The 18,879-nt window shown below is 44.1% G+C and overlaps 1 protein-coding gene across 1 annotated transcript in view; it reads right to left on the reverse strand.

The window, feature by feature from the left end:
- LOC124593873 (trans-aconitate 2-methyltransferase-like) overlaps positions 1-17,539 on the reverse strand; it is a 29,076-nt gene extending 11,537 nt beyond the window's left edge. Inside the window, exons 1-2 of the mRNA XM_047132219.1 lie at positions 17,303-17,539; positions 1,822-2,039 (exon numbers count right to left, since the gene is read on the reverse strand). Of these exons, the coding sequence (XP_046988175.1) occupies positions 1,822-2,039; positions 17,303-17,539 (455 nt within the window). The remainder of the gene's footprint in view (positions 1-1,821; positions 2,040-17,302) is intronic.
- Positions 17,540-18,879: the final 1,340 nt, after the last annotated feature.

Genomic DNA, 18,879 nt, shown 5'->3' on the forward strand with positions numbered 1-18,879 from the left:
AGGAGAACACAGCAAGAACCTTCATCTGATTTCTCACAAACTAATAATGGAAGAGGAGTCAAAATAAGCGAAAACGTGTCTCGGCTTATCCATTGATACTCTACCGTTTCTGGAAAAAGTTTTGGGGGTATTTTAGAGGTACTGTATGTGCTTTTTACCACGTGATATCCTCAGACGATATGGTGGAACAGTGATTAGCGTCGCAACATCTTAATTTTGCGCCCTGAGTTCCAAACTCCATTGTTTTTATTTTTTTTTTCATTTGTCTACCCGTGTGCTTAGAAGCTTACTTTATGAAACTGTGTCTTATTAAATTCTGGGGATACAAGTGAGTAATATTAATTGTTAAAATAGAACTGGATTTCAAAGTGAGTGTCACATTAACATGCATGTGTGTATGGCGTGTTGAGTACAATTTTTTGTAAATTCTCATATTCTGATATTTCATTCTCATATCAATTCTTATATTAATTTTCATAGTTTATTGATATGTTTATGTTTGAGGAAGGTTTGGTGCATTGATTTGGATGATATCGATCGTAGAAACATTCGAAAAACATATTTCGCGCACCAAGAGCATCGCGTGAAGGCAGGTTTGCCGCAATGACATTTCTTCATATGATTATCACTGAGGAAAGAAACGTCTTTAGCGCTGATGAATATTTCGCGCAAACCTCGCATAATGAATCATTCTTCCGGAAACTGGTGCTTACAATTTTCTATGAATAAAGATACACTGCAGGAATTTCATCAAAAACAGTTTCTAATAATTCTCATTTTTAAAAATTCATTTATGCGACATGCAATTAGTAGGTAAATAAGCACAACGTTATATCTACGCACACTGGGTAAGATTCGTGTAGTATTCTTCTACAGAGATGGGTACATAACTGAAAAAAGTAATAAGCGGGTTTCGAACACAGGTTGCAAAATTAAGAAAAAATGGTTCAAATGGCTCTGAGCACTATGGGACTTAACATCTTAGGTCACCAGTCCCCTAGAACTTAGAACTACTTAAACCTAACCTAACCTAAGGACATCACATACATCCATGCCCGAGGCAGAATTCGAACCTGCGACCGTAGCAGTCGCGCGGTTCCGGACTGGAGCGCCTAGAAGCGCTCGGCCACCGCGGCCGGCGCAAAATTAAGAATCCGCGACGGTAAGTACTGTGCCATTATCTCGTGTGAGGATTTCAGGCGGTAAGAGGCACCAAGTACTTGTAACATACCTCGGAAACTTCATCTTTTTTTTTTTTTCAGGAACTGTCTGGTATCTACAGATAAGCTGAGACACGAGTTAGCTTATTTTGAGCTCTCTTCCCCTGAACGAAGTCCCTGGAAAACAGATTGTGGCACATGCCGTGTAAGCCTCCTTAGTCAGCTTGGATTGGGAAATGTGCAGGGCATTTTAACAGAAGTGTTACGAGCATTTATTCTTTCAAAGCTTAGTTTGTAATTTTGTATGCTGGAACTGCAAGAGACGTACTGTGACATTCGTTGTAGCACTGTTCACTGAAATGCAGAATACAGAGTTTCACTTGATAGCTTCCTTAGTGTTTCAGTTTATCTAAGTCTTTTGCTGAAAGTTAATTGGAATACAGTTACACTATTTAGACGGATTTGATGACTCCATCAGATAGCGTTTACGTAAGCACAGTGCTCTGGTTGTTCAGTCGATATATATATATATATATATATATTAGAGAGAGAGAGAGAGAGAGAGAGAGAGAGAGAGAGAGAATGCAAACAATTACATTGCATACTACTGGAAACTTTATGATTGTTCGTATGTCCACTAAGCTGGTAGCCGCCTGCTTGCCTGATGTTGCAGACGCGGTGCAGCAGCAGGAAGGAGAAGACGATGGCGAAGGGCGCGCACCGCCAGAGCAGGCTCAGCTCCACCTCGAAGGAGTCGGCGTCGAACAGCTCGTAGCAGACGCCGGCGCGCGAGTTGCGGAGGCGGGCGTGCTGCACGAAGCCAGGGTGCGCGTCCGCCCCCACCAGCAGCACGCGCTCCGGCAGGCGCGGCGCCAGCACCTGCCGCAAGGAGGAGGCAGAGGGTGCACACGCACACGCACACGCACTGTCGACAATTCCATTCTGCAATAGCACGTGGGAAGAACCAACACCTAAGCCTTCTCGAGTTTTTCTTATTTTATTGCAACGGTCATTTCCCCCTGGGCGGGTTGTAGTCAATAAAAGATTTTCGTGATCGGAGGAGATAGTGACAAACTAGGTGGAAAGAAATGCAATGAAAAACCGGTTTTGGTTTAGTGGTCGCCACTTCAACTCTCATATCTGACACTATTTCGTGGTAATACAGAATGAGATGTCCATTGAACTTTCTCGATGTCCTGCATCAAACCTATCTTGTAAGGTCCCACACTATGCAGCAATACCCAAGAAGAGGATGGAGAAGCCCAGTGTAGGCAGTCTAGTAGATCTGTAGCACCGCCAATGAAACAGTCTTCAGTTAGCCTTCCCATAACACTTTCTAAGCTATGTTTCCGATTTCAGCTTTCGTAATTGCAATCCGTACGTAATGTCGCGAAACTACCGTACATAAGCAAAGACTACCGTAGTTTGTCCTGTAGCTTTGGACGGTTACGACAGTACCCACGTTACCTGTATCTTGGATGTGTTGCATACCAGTCTGGTGCTAACTCACAACGATCGCTTTCTTTACAAATTCGATCAGTGTTTCACTACATTCCCCTAAAACAGAAAGCAGTAACCCGTCTAGAAACGCAGGATATATAAAGGTCTGGGTAACCTGCAACACATTTTTGTTCTACATACTCATCCTACTGTCTTTTACTTAAACAATGTTTATAGCAATACAAACAGTCTACATTTAATTCATGTTTTATTCGAAAATTATTGATTCTTGACGTGGAACAGAGGGATGCTGTTGTAAAAAAGAAAACAATGCAATTTCCTCCACAAAAAGGCAAAATAAAAGACGGATCAAACAGCGCTTCAGTACTTCGAACTTACACAAAACATGGTCCTGTTTTTATGAACAACTTTGCATGTATCAATAACAAAGCTCTTGATTATGATGAACAAGATTTAACTGAGTACAAAATAAAAATTGTATATATTTTTTGTTTGTGTGTGAAAATTATACTTACAGACGTATGAAGTACAATTGATACTCAAAAGTATTTCGTTTTGTCACATAAAAGTGCGAAAGTTACCCAATCAAATAACTATTCTTACTTATAAAATGTAATTTATATTCTCTAAGGATATAAAATACGCAACGGACTAACGTTGAATCACGTGCGGTTCCAATTATATGCAAAACAACCAAACAAAAGTGAAAGAAGTAGTCGGCTTTTTTCTCTTGCACATCCATTTGTTTCTTTCCCTACGAATTCTACCAGTACTACCGAGAGACTACCATTTACTACATTTATTTTGTGTACCAAAACTACGAAGCCGTACTTTTGGTAGAGTGCAGCTCTATCCCAAAGTACTTAGTTGAAGTGTCTGCTTTTAAAATTCTTATATATCTATAACGGAAATTCAATGAATGGTTTTAGTACTCATGTGCAGAACCTTACAATTTTCACTGTTTATGACTGTGACAAAACTGGTTGAATCCCGCCACGGTATTTTGTATGCCTCCTATTTCAGGTATTAAGGTCTATACAAAATTTTCGCTGACCTTTACAAAATTCCGATGTTAAAGTTTCTACATTCAGTATGTTATGCAAATTATCAAAATTGTAGAAAACGTCCCCTACGTAACTTAGAGCGTTCAGTTTGTTGTCCTGATTGCAATGAGAATTACTTTCATCAAAAATGGCATTAAAAGTTATTGCAACTAGAAAAATTCTTACCTCTAGGCTTAGGGGATAACTCAGAAATTAACAGATATATGCAGAAGGAAAGATCACTTTCAAATTAAAAGTCTAGTTATACTCAATGTTGTGCCATAAACTCCTCTTCTCCCCAATTCTATTCAATACCTCCTCATTAGTTATGTGATCTACCCATCTAATCTTCAGCATTCTTCTGTAACACGACATTTCGAAAGCTTCTATTCTCTTCCTGTCCAAACTATTTATCGTCCACGTCTCACTTCCATACATTGCTACACTCCATACAAATACTTCCAGAAATGACTTCCTGACACTTAAATCTATACTCGATGTTAACAAATTTCTCTTCAGAAACGATTTCCTTGCCATTGCCAGTCTACATTTTATATCTTCTCTACTTCGACCATCATCAGTTATTTTGCTCCCCAAATAGCAAAACTCCTTTACTACTTTAAGTGTCATTTCCTAATCTAATTCCCTCAGCATCACCGGACTTAATTCGACTACATTCCATTATCCTCGTTTTGCTTTTGTTGATGTTCATCTTATACGCTCCCTTCAAGACACTGTCCGTTCCGTTCAGCTGCTCTTCCATGTCCTTTGCTGTCTGACAGAATTACAACGTCATCGGCGAACCTCAAAGTTTTTATTTCTTCTCCATGGACTTTAATACCTACTCCTAACTTTTCTTTTGTTTCCTTTACTGATTGCTCAATATATAGATAACATCGGGGAGAGGCTACAACCCTGTCTCACCCCTTCCCAATCACTGCTTCCCTTTCATGTCCCTCGACTATTATAACTACCATCTGGTTTCTGTACAAATTGTAAATAGCCTTTCGCTCCCTGTATTTTACCCCTGCCACCTTCAGAATTTGAAAGAGAGTATTCCAGTTAACATTGTCAAAAGCTTTCTCTAAGTCTACAAATGCTAGAAACGTGGGTTTGCCTTTCCTTAATCTTTCTTCTAAGATGAGTCGTAGGGTCAGTATTGCCCCACGTGTTCCAACATTTCTACGGAATCCAAACTGATCTTCCCCGAGGTCGGCTTCTACCAGTTTTTCCATTCGTCTGTAAAGAATTCGCGTTAGTATTTTGCAGCTGTGACTTATTAAACTGATAGTTCGGTAATTTTCACATCTGTCAACACCTGCTTTCTTTGGGATTGGAATTATTATATTCTTCTTGAAGTCTGAGGGAATTTCGCCTGTCTCGTACATCTTGCTCACCAGATGGTAGAGTTTTTTCATGACTGGCCCTCCCAAGGCCGTCAGTAGTTCTAATGGAATGTTGTCTACTCCCGGGGCCTTGTTTCGACTCAGGTCTTTCAGTGCTCTGTCAAGCTCTTCACGCAGTATCATACGTCCCATTTCATCTTCATCTACATTCTCTTCCATTCCCAAAGATTTAAATGATACTGTAAAAGACTTCACCTGGTCGAGATTTTCGGTACAATTTATAGGAAAATTACTGTATATATCCGGAATCTGGTGATACACTTTTGATCGCACGATTTTCCTGAAGCCAGTATTGACGAGCAACAAAAGCTCATTAAAAATTACTAAATTTTAATAACTTTTAATGTACAAGATTATTCCCATAGTCACAAAACCATGATTCCAAAATGCGTAAGCAAAAATTGCTGATGATTAATAGAGGTTGTTCGTAAGGAATAGTATATAAACACAGTAAAATCAGTCGTCAGCCAGTGAAAGGCAAACATTCTTCCCTATATAAAAACGCTTAACAACATGCTGGAACGACGTCTTTATAAGGCCAACAGTCGCACCGTTTCAGTCTTCATTCTGCTCGGTCTACCCTTAATATTCATTCATTCTGCTCGCAGTCTGTTCATTCTGCTCCTAGTCTTCTTGTGCTATAGCTTCAGGCTATCTGGTCTGTACTTTAACCCAGGCTCGAGAACACTCGGTTTAATTTAGGTTGAGAGCATTTTATAATTATGAGTAAGACATAAAAATTCGTATTTTCGTTCGAATAATACTTCTAATTACAATAAGGTGACAAACGTCATGGGACATTCCTAATATGGTGTCTGGCCTTTTTCTGCCAGGTGTAGTGCAAAATATCGATGTGGCATGGACTCAAGTCGTTTGAAGTTCCCTGTTTCTACAGCCTCCATAATTTTGAAGGTGTTGCTGGTGCAGGATTTTTTTTGCACGAACTGACCTCCCGATTGTGTCACATAAGTGTTCGATGCTTGGCCGTATTTTTTCGAATTGTCCCGAATGTTCTTTAAACCAGTCGGGAACAACTGTGGCCTGTAGACATGACATCGTCTTTTAGGAGCTGCAGATGGACTGCAAACAGCCGAGCATAATAAATTCCAGTCTACGATCACTTCAGCTAGAACAGAGCACCCAGTCCACTTAATGTAAACACACCCACACCATTATGGGGCCAACACCAGTTTGCACGGAGCCTTGTTCACAACTTGGGTCTATGGCTCAGTCGGGTCTGCGCCACAAACTGGCATTACCATCAGTTCTTACCAACTGAAATCGCGACTCATTGGACCAGGCCATGGTTTCCAGTCGTGTAGGGCCCAACCGATGTGGTCATGAGCCTAGGAGAAGCGCTGCAGGTGGTGATGTGCTCCTAGCAAAGGCACTTGCCTCGGTCGTCTGCTGCCATAATCCATTAACACCAAATTTCGTCGCGCTGTCCTAACGGATACGTTCGTCGTACGTGCCACATTGATTTCTGTGGTTATTTCACGCAGTGCTGGTTCTCTGTTAGCCTTGACAACTCTACAGAAACGCCGCTGCTGTTGGTCGTGTAATGAAGGTCGTCGACCACTGCGTTATCCGTGGTGAGAGGTAATACCTGAAGTTTCTTCTACTGGGCACACTCTTGATAATATGACTCTCGGAATACTGAAATCCCTAACGATTTCCGAAATGGAATATCCCACGCATCAAGCTCAAACTACCATTCCGCTTTCAGAGTCTTTATTCCCGTCGTGCGGGCATAATGACGCCGGAAATCTTTTCACATGAAGCACCTGATTACAAATGACAGTTCCGCCAACGCACTGCCCTTTTATACCTTGTGTACGTGATAATATCGCCATCTGTGTACGTATATATCGCTGGCCCTTGAGTTGTCACCTCAGTGCACAGTAACTGTTCTGTGACTTTTTTTACGTAACTACTACGTGTGAGGAAATGATACTTCGTCTTTACGGAGTGTACTTTCAGTAGTGAAAACTGCTAAGCTCCGCCTATGTCCGTACTAAATATCTTTGAGCGAACATTATTATATAGTGAAAGACCTGTTCATTATCGGTAGGATCTGAAGGACGTGATTAAAGATAGGTGAACTCACCATCTTGAACTTAAGCTTCTGGCTATTCATTGTAAAGATAGATGCACTGAAACCGCGAAACTACCGAAGGCTTTTATCACGACCGGTAGCTTTAGTTGCATGACAGGCTCAACTCTCACTCAACACAATACAGAAATCTCAATTTTCTGATTTGTTTCCTTTTTCGGATGCCTTTACTAGAAAACTTCATTTCAAAGCAATTTAAGAGGGTTGGTCTCATGGTAGCATACATATTTCCTCTACATTGTGTGACAAAGTGAAACACCCAAAAGATAAGTCCAATGTCAGTGGTACTTTCTACGCGTACACTCCATAGGCGGGTATGGAATTCTGTTGGATACAGAACGGCCGACAGATTGCGTTTGTGTTCTTCGTGTTTAGTGTTGCTATCAAGCATGATAAAGAGTGTGTCCAGTGATCAATGAAGGATACGGACATGTGACGTACTCGTCAGAGACAGCATTATACGCAACTGCCAGTTTAAAAGTGGCTTCGTTGAGTATCTCCATGTGGGGCGCCTGGTAAATCGCGCAGTATTCAGATTTGTGGGGCGTTCGGATATGACAGTGGTCTAATGTTGACTGCATATGAACCTGGGGGGCAGGAATGTTGTTTATTTTCAGTAATGGTCCATATCATAGTTTTACATGGAAACATTCCAAATTGGGGTACCGCAGAAGTATTATGGGCTAGCAGTATTCGCTAGGGTTGTATCGTTCGCTGTGTTCTAGCTTAGGTTACGTCCGTCAGATTTTCCGATTGTGGTATTGGTTGGTTGGTTGGTTTGTTTGGGGTATAAAGGGACCAAACTACGTGGTCATAAGTCTCTTTCTGACGCAAGCAAGGCTCAAAGTACAAAAACACCAAACACCCCACCTAAAAAGAAAACGAATGGAACGAACAAGGAACGGGGAAAACACACATCACAAGGAATAGTGGAAAAGTGGAAAAAGGTATTAAAACATGGAGCATATGGTCTGGGCTGGCTGATCACAATAATAAAAGAGGATGAGCCAGCCACTCTCCAACACATTTAAGTGTCCACCCCAAAAACATAAGGCCAGATGAACACATGTAGCGAAAAGACGAGCACCAAGACAAACAAATGCAAAGAGATTGCAATACAATTACAATGGAGGGAGGGTGGTAGCCTCTGAGAGAAGGCTAAATGCCCGCCCTTAGATGGTCCGATAAAAACCCCCTCCTGACCAAATCTGCTGTTGAGGCGTTGTCGCCCTACAGCGAAGGTAGCCACAGAGCGGCTAAATGTGCTCAGTCTAGCAAGATGTGGACGACAGTCATATGTAAGCAACACTGACACCGAGGTGGGTCCTCGCGACGGAGGAGGCAGCCATGTGTTAGCCATGTATGGCCAATGTGGAACCGGGAGGGAACCACAGAGTCACAGAGAGGCCCACATAGATGTCTTCCACACATTCATAGTCTCCTTAAGGGTACGCAGTTGTGCATACTGAGATTATGCCATTCCGTCTCCTAAAGCTGGAAAACCTTGCGGTGTAATAATGATCGCAGGTCAGTTACAGCGACGCCTATCTCCAGAAGCGGTTTCTGTGTAGCCTGTTTGTCCAGCCTGTCAAGTTCATTTCCTGGGATTGCGACGTGGCCTGGGGTCCACACAACCACCAGGCCTTCTTCATGGATGCTATCAAAGGATGGCGAGGGTAGCGCTGATAGATAGCTTGTAGGCTGCTCAAGGAGTCAGTACAGAGAAGTGACTCCCCCGAGCATGATCGGATGTGCTCAAGAGCACGAGATATAGCCACCAGCTCGTCAGTGGAAACTTGCAGCCATTGGGCAACGATTGCTGTTCAATATGTGCTCCATGGACATACTCTAAGCCGACGTGATCGTCAGCCTTTGAGCAGTCGGTGTAAAACACTTCATGGCCTCAGAACATGTCAAGAATCGAGAGGCAGTGACAGCAGAGCCACGGGGTTAACTGAGTCCTAAGGGCCATGTGAAAGGTCCAGGCAAAGCCGCGGCCTAAGTGTACCCCATGGAGGTGTACGTGATTGGACCTCAAGTATAGGTGGTAGAGGCAAGGACTCCAGTTCAGAAAGAAGGGGTCGGACATAAACTGCTATTGGAAGCCCTGAACTGGGCCGCTGATGTGGGAGATGAACCACCGTGGGTGGGAAAAGGAGACCGTAATTCGGATGCGCAGGAGAACTACGGACGTGTGCAACATAAATGGCGAGCAGATGAGCAAGTCTAACCTTCAATGGAAGGACTCCGGCCTCCAACAGGACGCTGGTCAGCGTACTAGTCCTAAAAGCTCCTGTCGCTAGGCGAACGCCACTATGGTGCACTGCGTCGAGCAAACGCAACGCTGAGGGCGCCACCGAACCGTAAACCAGACTCCCGTAGTCAAAGCAGGATTGAACAAGGGCTCTGTAGAGCTGCAGCAGCGTATAGCGTTGAGCACCCCAGTTGGTGTTGCTCAGGCAGCGGAGGGCATTGAGGTGCTGCCAGCACTTCCGCTTCAGCTGACAAAGGTGAGGAAGCCAAGTCAATCTGGCCAATCTGACGTCGAAAACCAGCCCCAAGAATCGATATGACTCCACAAAAGTGAATGGATCGTCATTAAGGTAAAGTTCTTGTTCTGGATGAACGGTACGAGGCCGACAGAAGTGCATAACACGCGAATTTGCTGCCGAAACCTGGAAACCGTGATCTATAGCCCATGACTGCACCTTGTGGATGGCTCCTTGTAGGCGCCGCTCAGCAACACCAGTACTGGTGGAGCAGTACGAAATGCAGAAGTCTTCTACATACACAGAAGGTGAGACGGACGGCCCTACAGCTGCTGATCATTAATGGCTACAACAAATATAAATACAATACAGAGCCCTACAGGACCCCATTCTCCTCGATATGAAGTGAACTATGGGAAGCTCCAATTTGGAAATGGAAAGTACGAAGAGACAGTAAATTTGGGTAAAAATCGGGAGCAGGCTCGGAGACCTCACTCATCCAATGTGGCAAGGATATGATGTCACCAGGTCCTGTCATACGCTTTTCCTGAATCAAAAAGACTGCAACCAGATGTTTGAGTCTGGAAAAGACTCTTCGGATGGCAGACTCGAGGGTCACAAGATTGTCAGTGGTAGAGCGACCCTGGCGGAAGCTGCGCTGACATGGAGCCAGTAGTCCACGCTACTCCAAGGCCCAACCCCACCACCGACACACCACACGTTCCAGCAGCTTACAAAGAACGGTGGTGAGGCTGATGGGCCGATAGCTATCCGCATCATGTGGGTTCTTTCCGGGTTTGAGCACTGGAATGATGGTGCTCTCCCGCCATTGCGATGGAAAGACACCATCACACCAGTCCAGTTGAAGATAACGAGGAGATGTCGGTTGTAGTCAGATGAGAGATGTTTAATCATCTAACTGTGGATCCGATCTGGGCCAGGAGCAGTGTCGGGGCAAGGTGCAACGGCACTGAGGAGCTCCCACTCTGTAAATGGGGCGTTATAGGATTCACTGTGGCGTTTAGTGAACGAGAGGATTTTTCCCTTTCAGCCACCATTTGAGAGTGTGAAAGGCTGGGTGGTAATTCTCCGACACAGAGGCTAGAGCAGTGTGTCCAGCAAGGTGCTCGGCAATCGCGATTGTGTCGGTAGATAACACGCCATTTATGTTAACACCAGAAACACCTGTTGGGGTCTGGTACCCGACAGCAAGTTATATCCTTGCCCAGACTTGGGAAGGTTGATGTATGGCACCCAATGGACAAGATATCTCTCCCAACACTCCTGCTTCCGTCGTTTGATAAGTTGGCGAACGCGAGCAGGGAGCCATTTAAAGGCTAAGGGGTGCTCCACGGAAGGGTGCCGGTTATGCTGCTGTAGAGCTCGCCGACGCTCCTTAATTGCTTCAGCGACTTCCAGGGACCACCAAGGGACTGCCTTTCGCTGGGGCATCCTAAAGAGCAGGGGATCGCGTTTTCTGCCACAAAAGATTGTTGTCACCTGCTCAACAATCACATCGATGCTCCCAAGTGAGGAGATTCAACAGTGACAGCAGAGGTTTTCTCAGTCCGCATTGTTTAAAGCCATCTGGGCAGGCGTCCGTGTGCCTGACGCCAGGGCAGTGACAGGAAGATGGGGAAGTGGTCACTACCACACAGGTCATCATGTGCTCTCCAGTGGATAGATGGGAGAAATCCTGGGCTGCAAATTGATAAATCAATGGCCTAGAAACTACCATGAGCCACACTGTAATGTGTGGCGGCCCCAGTATCTAAGAGGGAGCGGTCAAATTGCGTCAGTAAAGTTTCGGCATCTCTGCCTCAGCCAGTACGCATGGTACCACCCCACAAGGGGTTATGGGTATTAAAATCTCCCAGGAGTAGGAAAGGTTTAGGGAGTTGATCAATCAGTGCAGCTAATACATTCAGGGGTACTGCACCATCTGGAGGAAGATATACATTGCAGACAGTTATTTCCTGCATTGTCCTTATTCCGACAGCCACAGCTTTAAGAGGTGTTAGAAGGGGCACATGTTCACTACAGACTGAGTTTAGGACATAAACGCAAACTCCACCTGACACTATTATAGGCACTACAGTTCCTGTAATATCCCTTATAGCTGCAGAGGGCAGGGATATGCATTGGCAGAAACCAAGTTTCCTGGATGGAAATGCAGAAAGCAGGTGTAAAGTTTAACAGTTGCCATGGCTCAGCCGGGTGGTGGGGAAAAACCGCCGCAGTTCCACTGGAAGATGATGTCATCGTGAGACTGGGGAGGCATGGAACATTCAATGAGACGGGTTACGCCTCAGTCACCTGCTGCCACCGCTTATTGGCTGAGCAGGCTGTATCCATTGTGTCTGAGGATCTGGCGAGATCTAGGTCCTCAGCGGACGCCAGAATCTCCACCTCCTCAGAGGAAGAGCTTGTAGGTTGTGGCGGTGGCGGTGGTGCCGCCACTCCAGTGCCTTGGTTCTAGGGGGTCTTTTACTTTTTAGTTTTCTCTCACTGCTCCTTTGGTTTGTTTAGCTGGGAGGGCTTCACTGATTCAGTCTCAGGGACTGAGGATGACAGTGAAGCCCTAAGACCAGCTACCTGTGGTTGCTTCAGCCACTGGCAGGTATCGGCTTTGCCACTGGTAGGAACCTGGAAAGGGAGTGTGATCCAAGGGATCCCTTCCTGGCGAGAGGAGCCAAAGAAGACATACTTCCCTGGCTGAGGAGTGGGAATTGATGTCCCCAATGGTTGGGGGCGGGTTCTTGATGCTGAAGTAGGTTGTGCAGGACCAACAGGGAGGCAAGTGCCCCCCACCCCCCACCATCAAAGGGCCAGCTGGAGTCTGACAGCTCTGAGAGCCAACTGTGTGCGGTGGAACGAAAGATAGTAGAACCGTTGTAGCAGCGGCGTAGGTTGATGTGATATATGCAGGATGTAACCTCTCACGTTTTCTCTTAGCCTGAGTGTAGGTCAGTCGGTGCAGGATCTTTTATTCCATTATTTTCCTTTCTTTCTGGAGACTCCTGTAGTTTGGCGAGCAAGGCGAGTGGTGCTCTCCACAGTGACACAGATGGGAGGCAGGGCACAGGGCGTATTGTGATGTCAATGACGTCCACAATCCAGAAAATTGATTCTAGATGTACAGTGGGAAGACTTATGGTCGAACTTCCAGCACTTAAGGCACAGAATTGGGGGAGGGATATATGGCTTTACATCGCAGCGGTAGACCATCATCTTGACCTTCTCGGGTAATGTGTCTCCCTCAAACGCCAAGATGAAGCCACTAGTGGCAACCTGGTTATCCCTCGGAGCCCGGTGGACCCGCTGGACGAAATGGACACCTCGCCGCTTTAAATTCGCATGCAGTTCATCGTTAGACTGCAAAAGAAGGCCCCTGTGAAATACGATTCCCTGGACAATATTTACCAAAACATCACTATCTCGTCACAGGCGAGCAGTGGCCGTAACTGGGCAGAGGATGCTATTTTGATCAAGGCCAACCCTGAATGCATTTTTGAGATGCCCTCCACCTCCCCAAACTTGTCCTCCAAATGCTCCACAGAAAACTGAGGCTTCATGAACACGAAAGATTTCCATAAACTCTTGTACATATGAGGCACTAGGGCGAATAAGCTTCACTGCCATCCTTAGCCTGGTGTTCCTCCCATGGTGTGGCCAGGGAGGGGAACGATTTGGGATCATGTTTATTGCCATTGAAGTTAGACTTTGCTCGCTGAGAGACTGCTGGCGGCGGACCCCTAGCAAGAGGTGACGTACTACGCTTCATGGTATGTCATCTGCCCTGATGCCACCCACTCCAACCAGGGGTCCTTCCCACAGGTGCCACCCAGCCGCAGCAGGTTGACCATTGCCAGGAGTTCCGATATGCCCCAGGGTGATGGGCATCTACTCCTTGGCATACATGGGGAATTTACGGCGCAGGTCTCAGCAGAGTGGTCAGGGGGATCCAACAAACAGGGTACATGGCGGCGCCACCACGACGGACTGGCTACCGTGCTGGATATCAGGCACCAACGAGCTAAATACTCCATTACCGTCGACAGTACAGAAAGCGATACTGCACAGAGGATGGAGGAAAACGCACCCACGGGGGTGTCCTCGCCCTACAGTTGGAGAATGAGCGGAAGTGCAGATCCACGTCGACGAAGGATGCTATAGGTCTCAGAATGATGGACACGATGCACAGCGTAAGACGCCCTTCCCTAACTGGCTCGCTCTTAGCGGCGAAAATTTTGTGAAATTGAGGTCAAACCCTACAGGGGACCATCACATAAAGGCTGAAACGTGTGGGACTCCTTTTAGTCTCCTCTTACGACAGGCAAGAATACCTCAGGCCTATTCTAACCCCCAGACTCGCAGACAGAGCTCATCGTCATTCGCAGATGGCTTTGGACATAATCTGCATATAACCTAAAACTGTCTTTTTTCAGTATTTCTATTGTATGCGGCCTGACTAGCTGAAGAATAACGGACGACGAAGACGACGACGAATACGATGTCATTCCATCAGAAGATATTAACAACTGTAACACCAATAGTTATCGATATACTTTGTCTCTTGTAATAAATAGGACATATGGAGCTATAAGCGGTGCATTTGTAATATTTTGAACTCTACATGAAGTCATTCTTGAATGAATTAACAGCTGAACCATGTCAGTCTATTAGGTCATGGGTACTAAACATCCCAATAAGACGAGCTGCGGTAGACTGGTATCAAACGCTGTGTGGTGATAAATCATTGCGCACTTTTGTGCAGCACATGAATATTTTATGGCTTCTGTCTTCAACACTGTTAGATATAGTTTGTGTTCGTAGTGAGTCAAGAGCAAGTTATTATGTACTTTTGATTTAATTTCTTTCACGACACCTAGAATAGCATGTGTGTGACCGTTTGGATGCGAGTTCCTTACCGATGTGCAAAACGTCACAGATAAAGAATGCATTTCTTCAGGGCTCAAGACCATTAGTAACCTCAACACGTGCTACCACATTTTGTCATTGTGTGTTACCGATCCAACAAGAGACGCCACTTCTTTTATAGCGGTTGTGTAGTTTGATATCTATTCATTTAAACCGATCAATGGACCTTCTGGCAAACTTCAGACAAATTAACTATAATCCTTTTTTAGTTTACTTTTTCTTCGGGAATAATAATTTTAACGATTTATACTAATGAAATGATATTAACAGAATAAAAATTGTTTGGATGTATGTAATGACAATGAAAATAATAGTGACTAGCGAATAATAGCACTGCCACTAGCGTATTAGGTATTTTTGCAAGATTTTATTAATGGGAATAGAAACACTAGACAGTCATTTACATGAATATCAAGGCGTTTTCAGGAAGGAAAGGTCACGCTCGGAACAAATATTTCAAAAAAAAAAAAAAAGGTTCAAATGGCTCTGAGCACTATGGGACTTAACATCTATGGTCATCAGTCCCCTAGAACTTAGAACTGCTCAAACCTAACTAACCTAAGGACATCACACAAATATTTCATCTCAAGTCAGTAATTATCCACAGATTACTTAATTCAGAGGAATTGTAGATAGGTTTGTGGATTTCAATAAGGCTTTTGATTCTGTCGATAGACAAACTATAGAGAAAGTAATTCCAGAATTCGGCTTAATATCTAAACTGGCAACCCTCTCAAAAAGAAAAACAGTCTGTACAGTAAAATTTATGGGAGAAATTTCACAGCCGTTCCAAATCGAAACAGGGGTACGGAAAAATGGCGGCCTAGCCTAAATTATTTTTAATAGTGTTAGAGAAAACAGTGAGAATTTGGAACGAAAAAGTTACTGAACTCAACATCTCGCCCATAAGGTTAGGAAAAGGAAGCAAAAATATCGAAATCAATTGTACTGCATTTGCAGATGATTTTGCTATACTTTCGGAAAATGTGGCATCTGCTGTTACACAAATAAATATCCTGGAAGAAATAGCCAGCAGACCTGGCGTACGAATTTCTACAGAAAAAATTGTAAGAAACGTTAAGGAAACCGATTTAGCCAGATAGATCGGTTTTAAAAAAATTTCGTATATCTATAGGAAATAATCGAAGAAAATGCTTCGGAAAAATCATCTGTAGAGGAACGGTTGCATGAAGTGGGGGGAGCATATGGTATAAGCAAAGACCTCTACTATAAAAAGTGCCTATCCAAAAATGCAAAAATAAGGCATTACAGCATAGTAGTGTAGCCAGAATGCCAGCATGTAAGCGGATGCCTGGCATTAAACTATAATTTTGTGGATAAATTTGAAGTACTAGAAAGGCGAATTATAAGGGAAATATTAGGACCACAAAACACAGCAGAAGGTTGGAAACTACGAAGTACTGCTGAAATATACCAAAATATAAAAAAATATTTGAAGTTTAATGAGAAAAATAATACACCTAGAATGAGATTTTCACTCTGCAGCGGAGTGTGCGCTCATATGAAACTTCCTGGCAGATTAAAACTGTGTGCCCGACCGAGACTCGAATTCGGGACCTTTGCCTATCGCGGGCAAGTGCTCTACCATCTGAGCTACCGAAGCACGACTCACGCCCGGTCCTCCTTTCTTTCAGGAGTGCTAGTTCTGCAAGGTTCGCAGGAAAGCTTCAGTAAAGTTTGCAAGGTAGGAGACGAGATACTGGCAGAAGCAAAGCTGTGAGGACCGGGCGTGAGTCGTGCTTCAGTAGCTCAGATGGTAGAGCACTTGCCCACGAAAGGCAAAGGTCCCAAGTTAGAGTCTCGGTCGGGCACACAGTTTTAATCTGCCAGGAAGTTTCCAAATAATAGATGTTTCTTTCACATTTATTTCGATTGCGAGACAGTAGATTAACAAGATTTTATAATATTTTTGGGATAAGTAGCCCACAATAAGCTGTTTCAACGAAGTAAAAAAGGATTTAAACGATTTAGGAAGAAACAATATAAAAACAGAAGATGTAAACAGAAGACTTTCGGGTAAAGTATCTAAAATGGAAGGATTCCAAGGCAGGATATCTAAAAAGACGGGTTCGAAATGTTCTGAAGACAGGAAGAAGAAACATAACAGATGAAACCATACTGGAAGGAAATAAAAGAACGAAGAACTGATGTTGGAATGTGGTCCTCAGATGACCTATTCGCAGTAAGAAATATAGTTGCATTACGAGGTACAAAATTATCTACAGCTGTAGGAGAGGGATTTTATGAGATAGTAAGTTCTGAAAGAGAGAAATTTAGACAGACTGCCCCATCCAGGAGCTTTGGAAATGAGATACTTTTGGTAAAGAAGTGTGTTTAGTTTCAATGTGTTGACAGGTGTATACATAACAAAACCAGACACTGTTTTAGTAAATGTATCATTACCTGTCTTCAAGTTTTAGACATGAATTCTCTAATACAGTGAGGCAGAGCAACCCAGAGTCCTGCTGCTTAAAAAGGCTTAGTTTGTTCTTTCTTGTGTCTTCTTTACAGATAGGCCTCTATCACAGGATATCCCGATCACCCTTAGCCACTGCTACCCCGCCCCCCTGCTCCGTCAGCCACACCCTCCCCTATCAACCGCCAACAGATTCACAGGTGCAGGGTGAGGCTGGAGGAGTAGGATCAACAGCAGGGTGTGAGCACTCACCCAGGCAGTGGTGTCCCCCGGGCCGCAGCCCAGGTCGAGCACGGTGAGCCTGCGGCGGAGGGGCCCCGCCCTCAGGACTGCCTCCGCCTGCGGCCAACGCAGCAGCGGCCAGACGGCGTCCACCGCCTCCAAGGCCGCCAGCCGCTGTGGCGCGCAGTGCACCGCGTACAGCTCCGCGTCCAGCATCGCGCCGCCCCGCACCCTGACCAGCAACAGGATGCGGCACTCAGTCGTCATCAACGTACAGAATTACAGAATGCGTGACAAGGCGGATACAGGGTTCGGCTTTTGGGGTCGAGGGAGGATATCAGCTGGGTATCCTCCGCCCCTCCAGTCCCTCAAAGATAACTTGCAATCATCTCCACTTTTAACTTGCTACTGATGGGTCAAATGATGTAGCAATAATAATAATAAATAATAATAATAAATAATAATAATAATAATAATAATTCATCAACAACTTGCCATACAACAAACTAATAAAACAACACGTTCCCACATACAACTATGCACCACAAAATGTACTGGAGAGTGATGAATACAAATTATACTGGAACACAACCATTATAACAGATAAAACAACACCACATAACAAACCTCACATCATACTCACCAATAAAAAGAAGAAATTAACACAACTAATCGAAATATCCATACCCAATACAACAAATATACAGAAGAAAACAGGAGAAAAAATTGAAAAATACATCCAACTGGCTGAGGAAGTCAAGGACATGTGGCATCAGGATAAAGTTGACATTATACCTATTATACTATCAACTACAGGAGTGACACCACACAATGTCCACCAGTGCATCAAAGCAATACAGCTACATCCAAACTTGTATATACAACTACAGAAATCTGTAATTATTGATACTTGTTCAATTACCCGAAAGTTCCTAAATGCAAGATAACATATACTGTACAGTTAAAAGGAAGTTACGCTTGATCAAGGTCCGCGTCACTTTCCATTTTTAACCAGACATAACGTCTGAGAAAGGAATATAGTAATAATAATAATAATAATAATAATAATACAAGCAGAAACAGATGATACCACAAATGCCTGAAGTGATAATTTTGCAATGTGAAGTCACCCGAGCAATTAATTCTACACACCATTGGAAAGCCCCTGGAAATGATAAAATAGCAAATTACTGGCTAAAGAAGTTCACCTCAACACATTCACATCTAACTAAATTATTTAACAGTTACATTGCAGACCCATACACATTCCCTGATACACTTGCACATGGAATAACCTATCTGAAACCTAAAGATCAAGCAGACACAGCAAACCCAGCTAACAACCATATATCAAATGACTTCATCTTACAAGAACTCAGAACCGCAATTCAGAAATGCAAAAATGGTAAAGCGCCTGGTCTAGACGACCTAATGATTGAGCAAATTAAACATTTTGGTCCCATCACGGAAAGATGGCTTCTGCAATTCTATAATGGTTGTCTGAAGCGGAAACAGATCCCTGCCATCTGGAGGAAAACTAAAGTTATTCCCTTACTAAAACCTGGAAAGGGTGCAGCTGATCCCAAGAACTACCGACCGATTTCGCT

This window comes from Schistocerca americana, chromosome 2 (genome assembly GCF_021461395.2).
Source record: "Schistocerca americana isolate TAMUIC-IGC-003095 chromosome 2, iqSchAmer2.1, whole genome shotgun sequence".
NCBI classification, from domain to species: domain Eukaryota; kingdom Metazoa; phylum Arthropoda; class Insecta; order Orthoptera; family Acrididae; genus Schistocerca; species Schistocerca americana.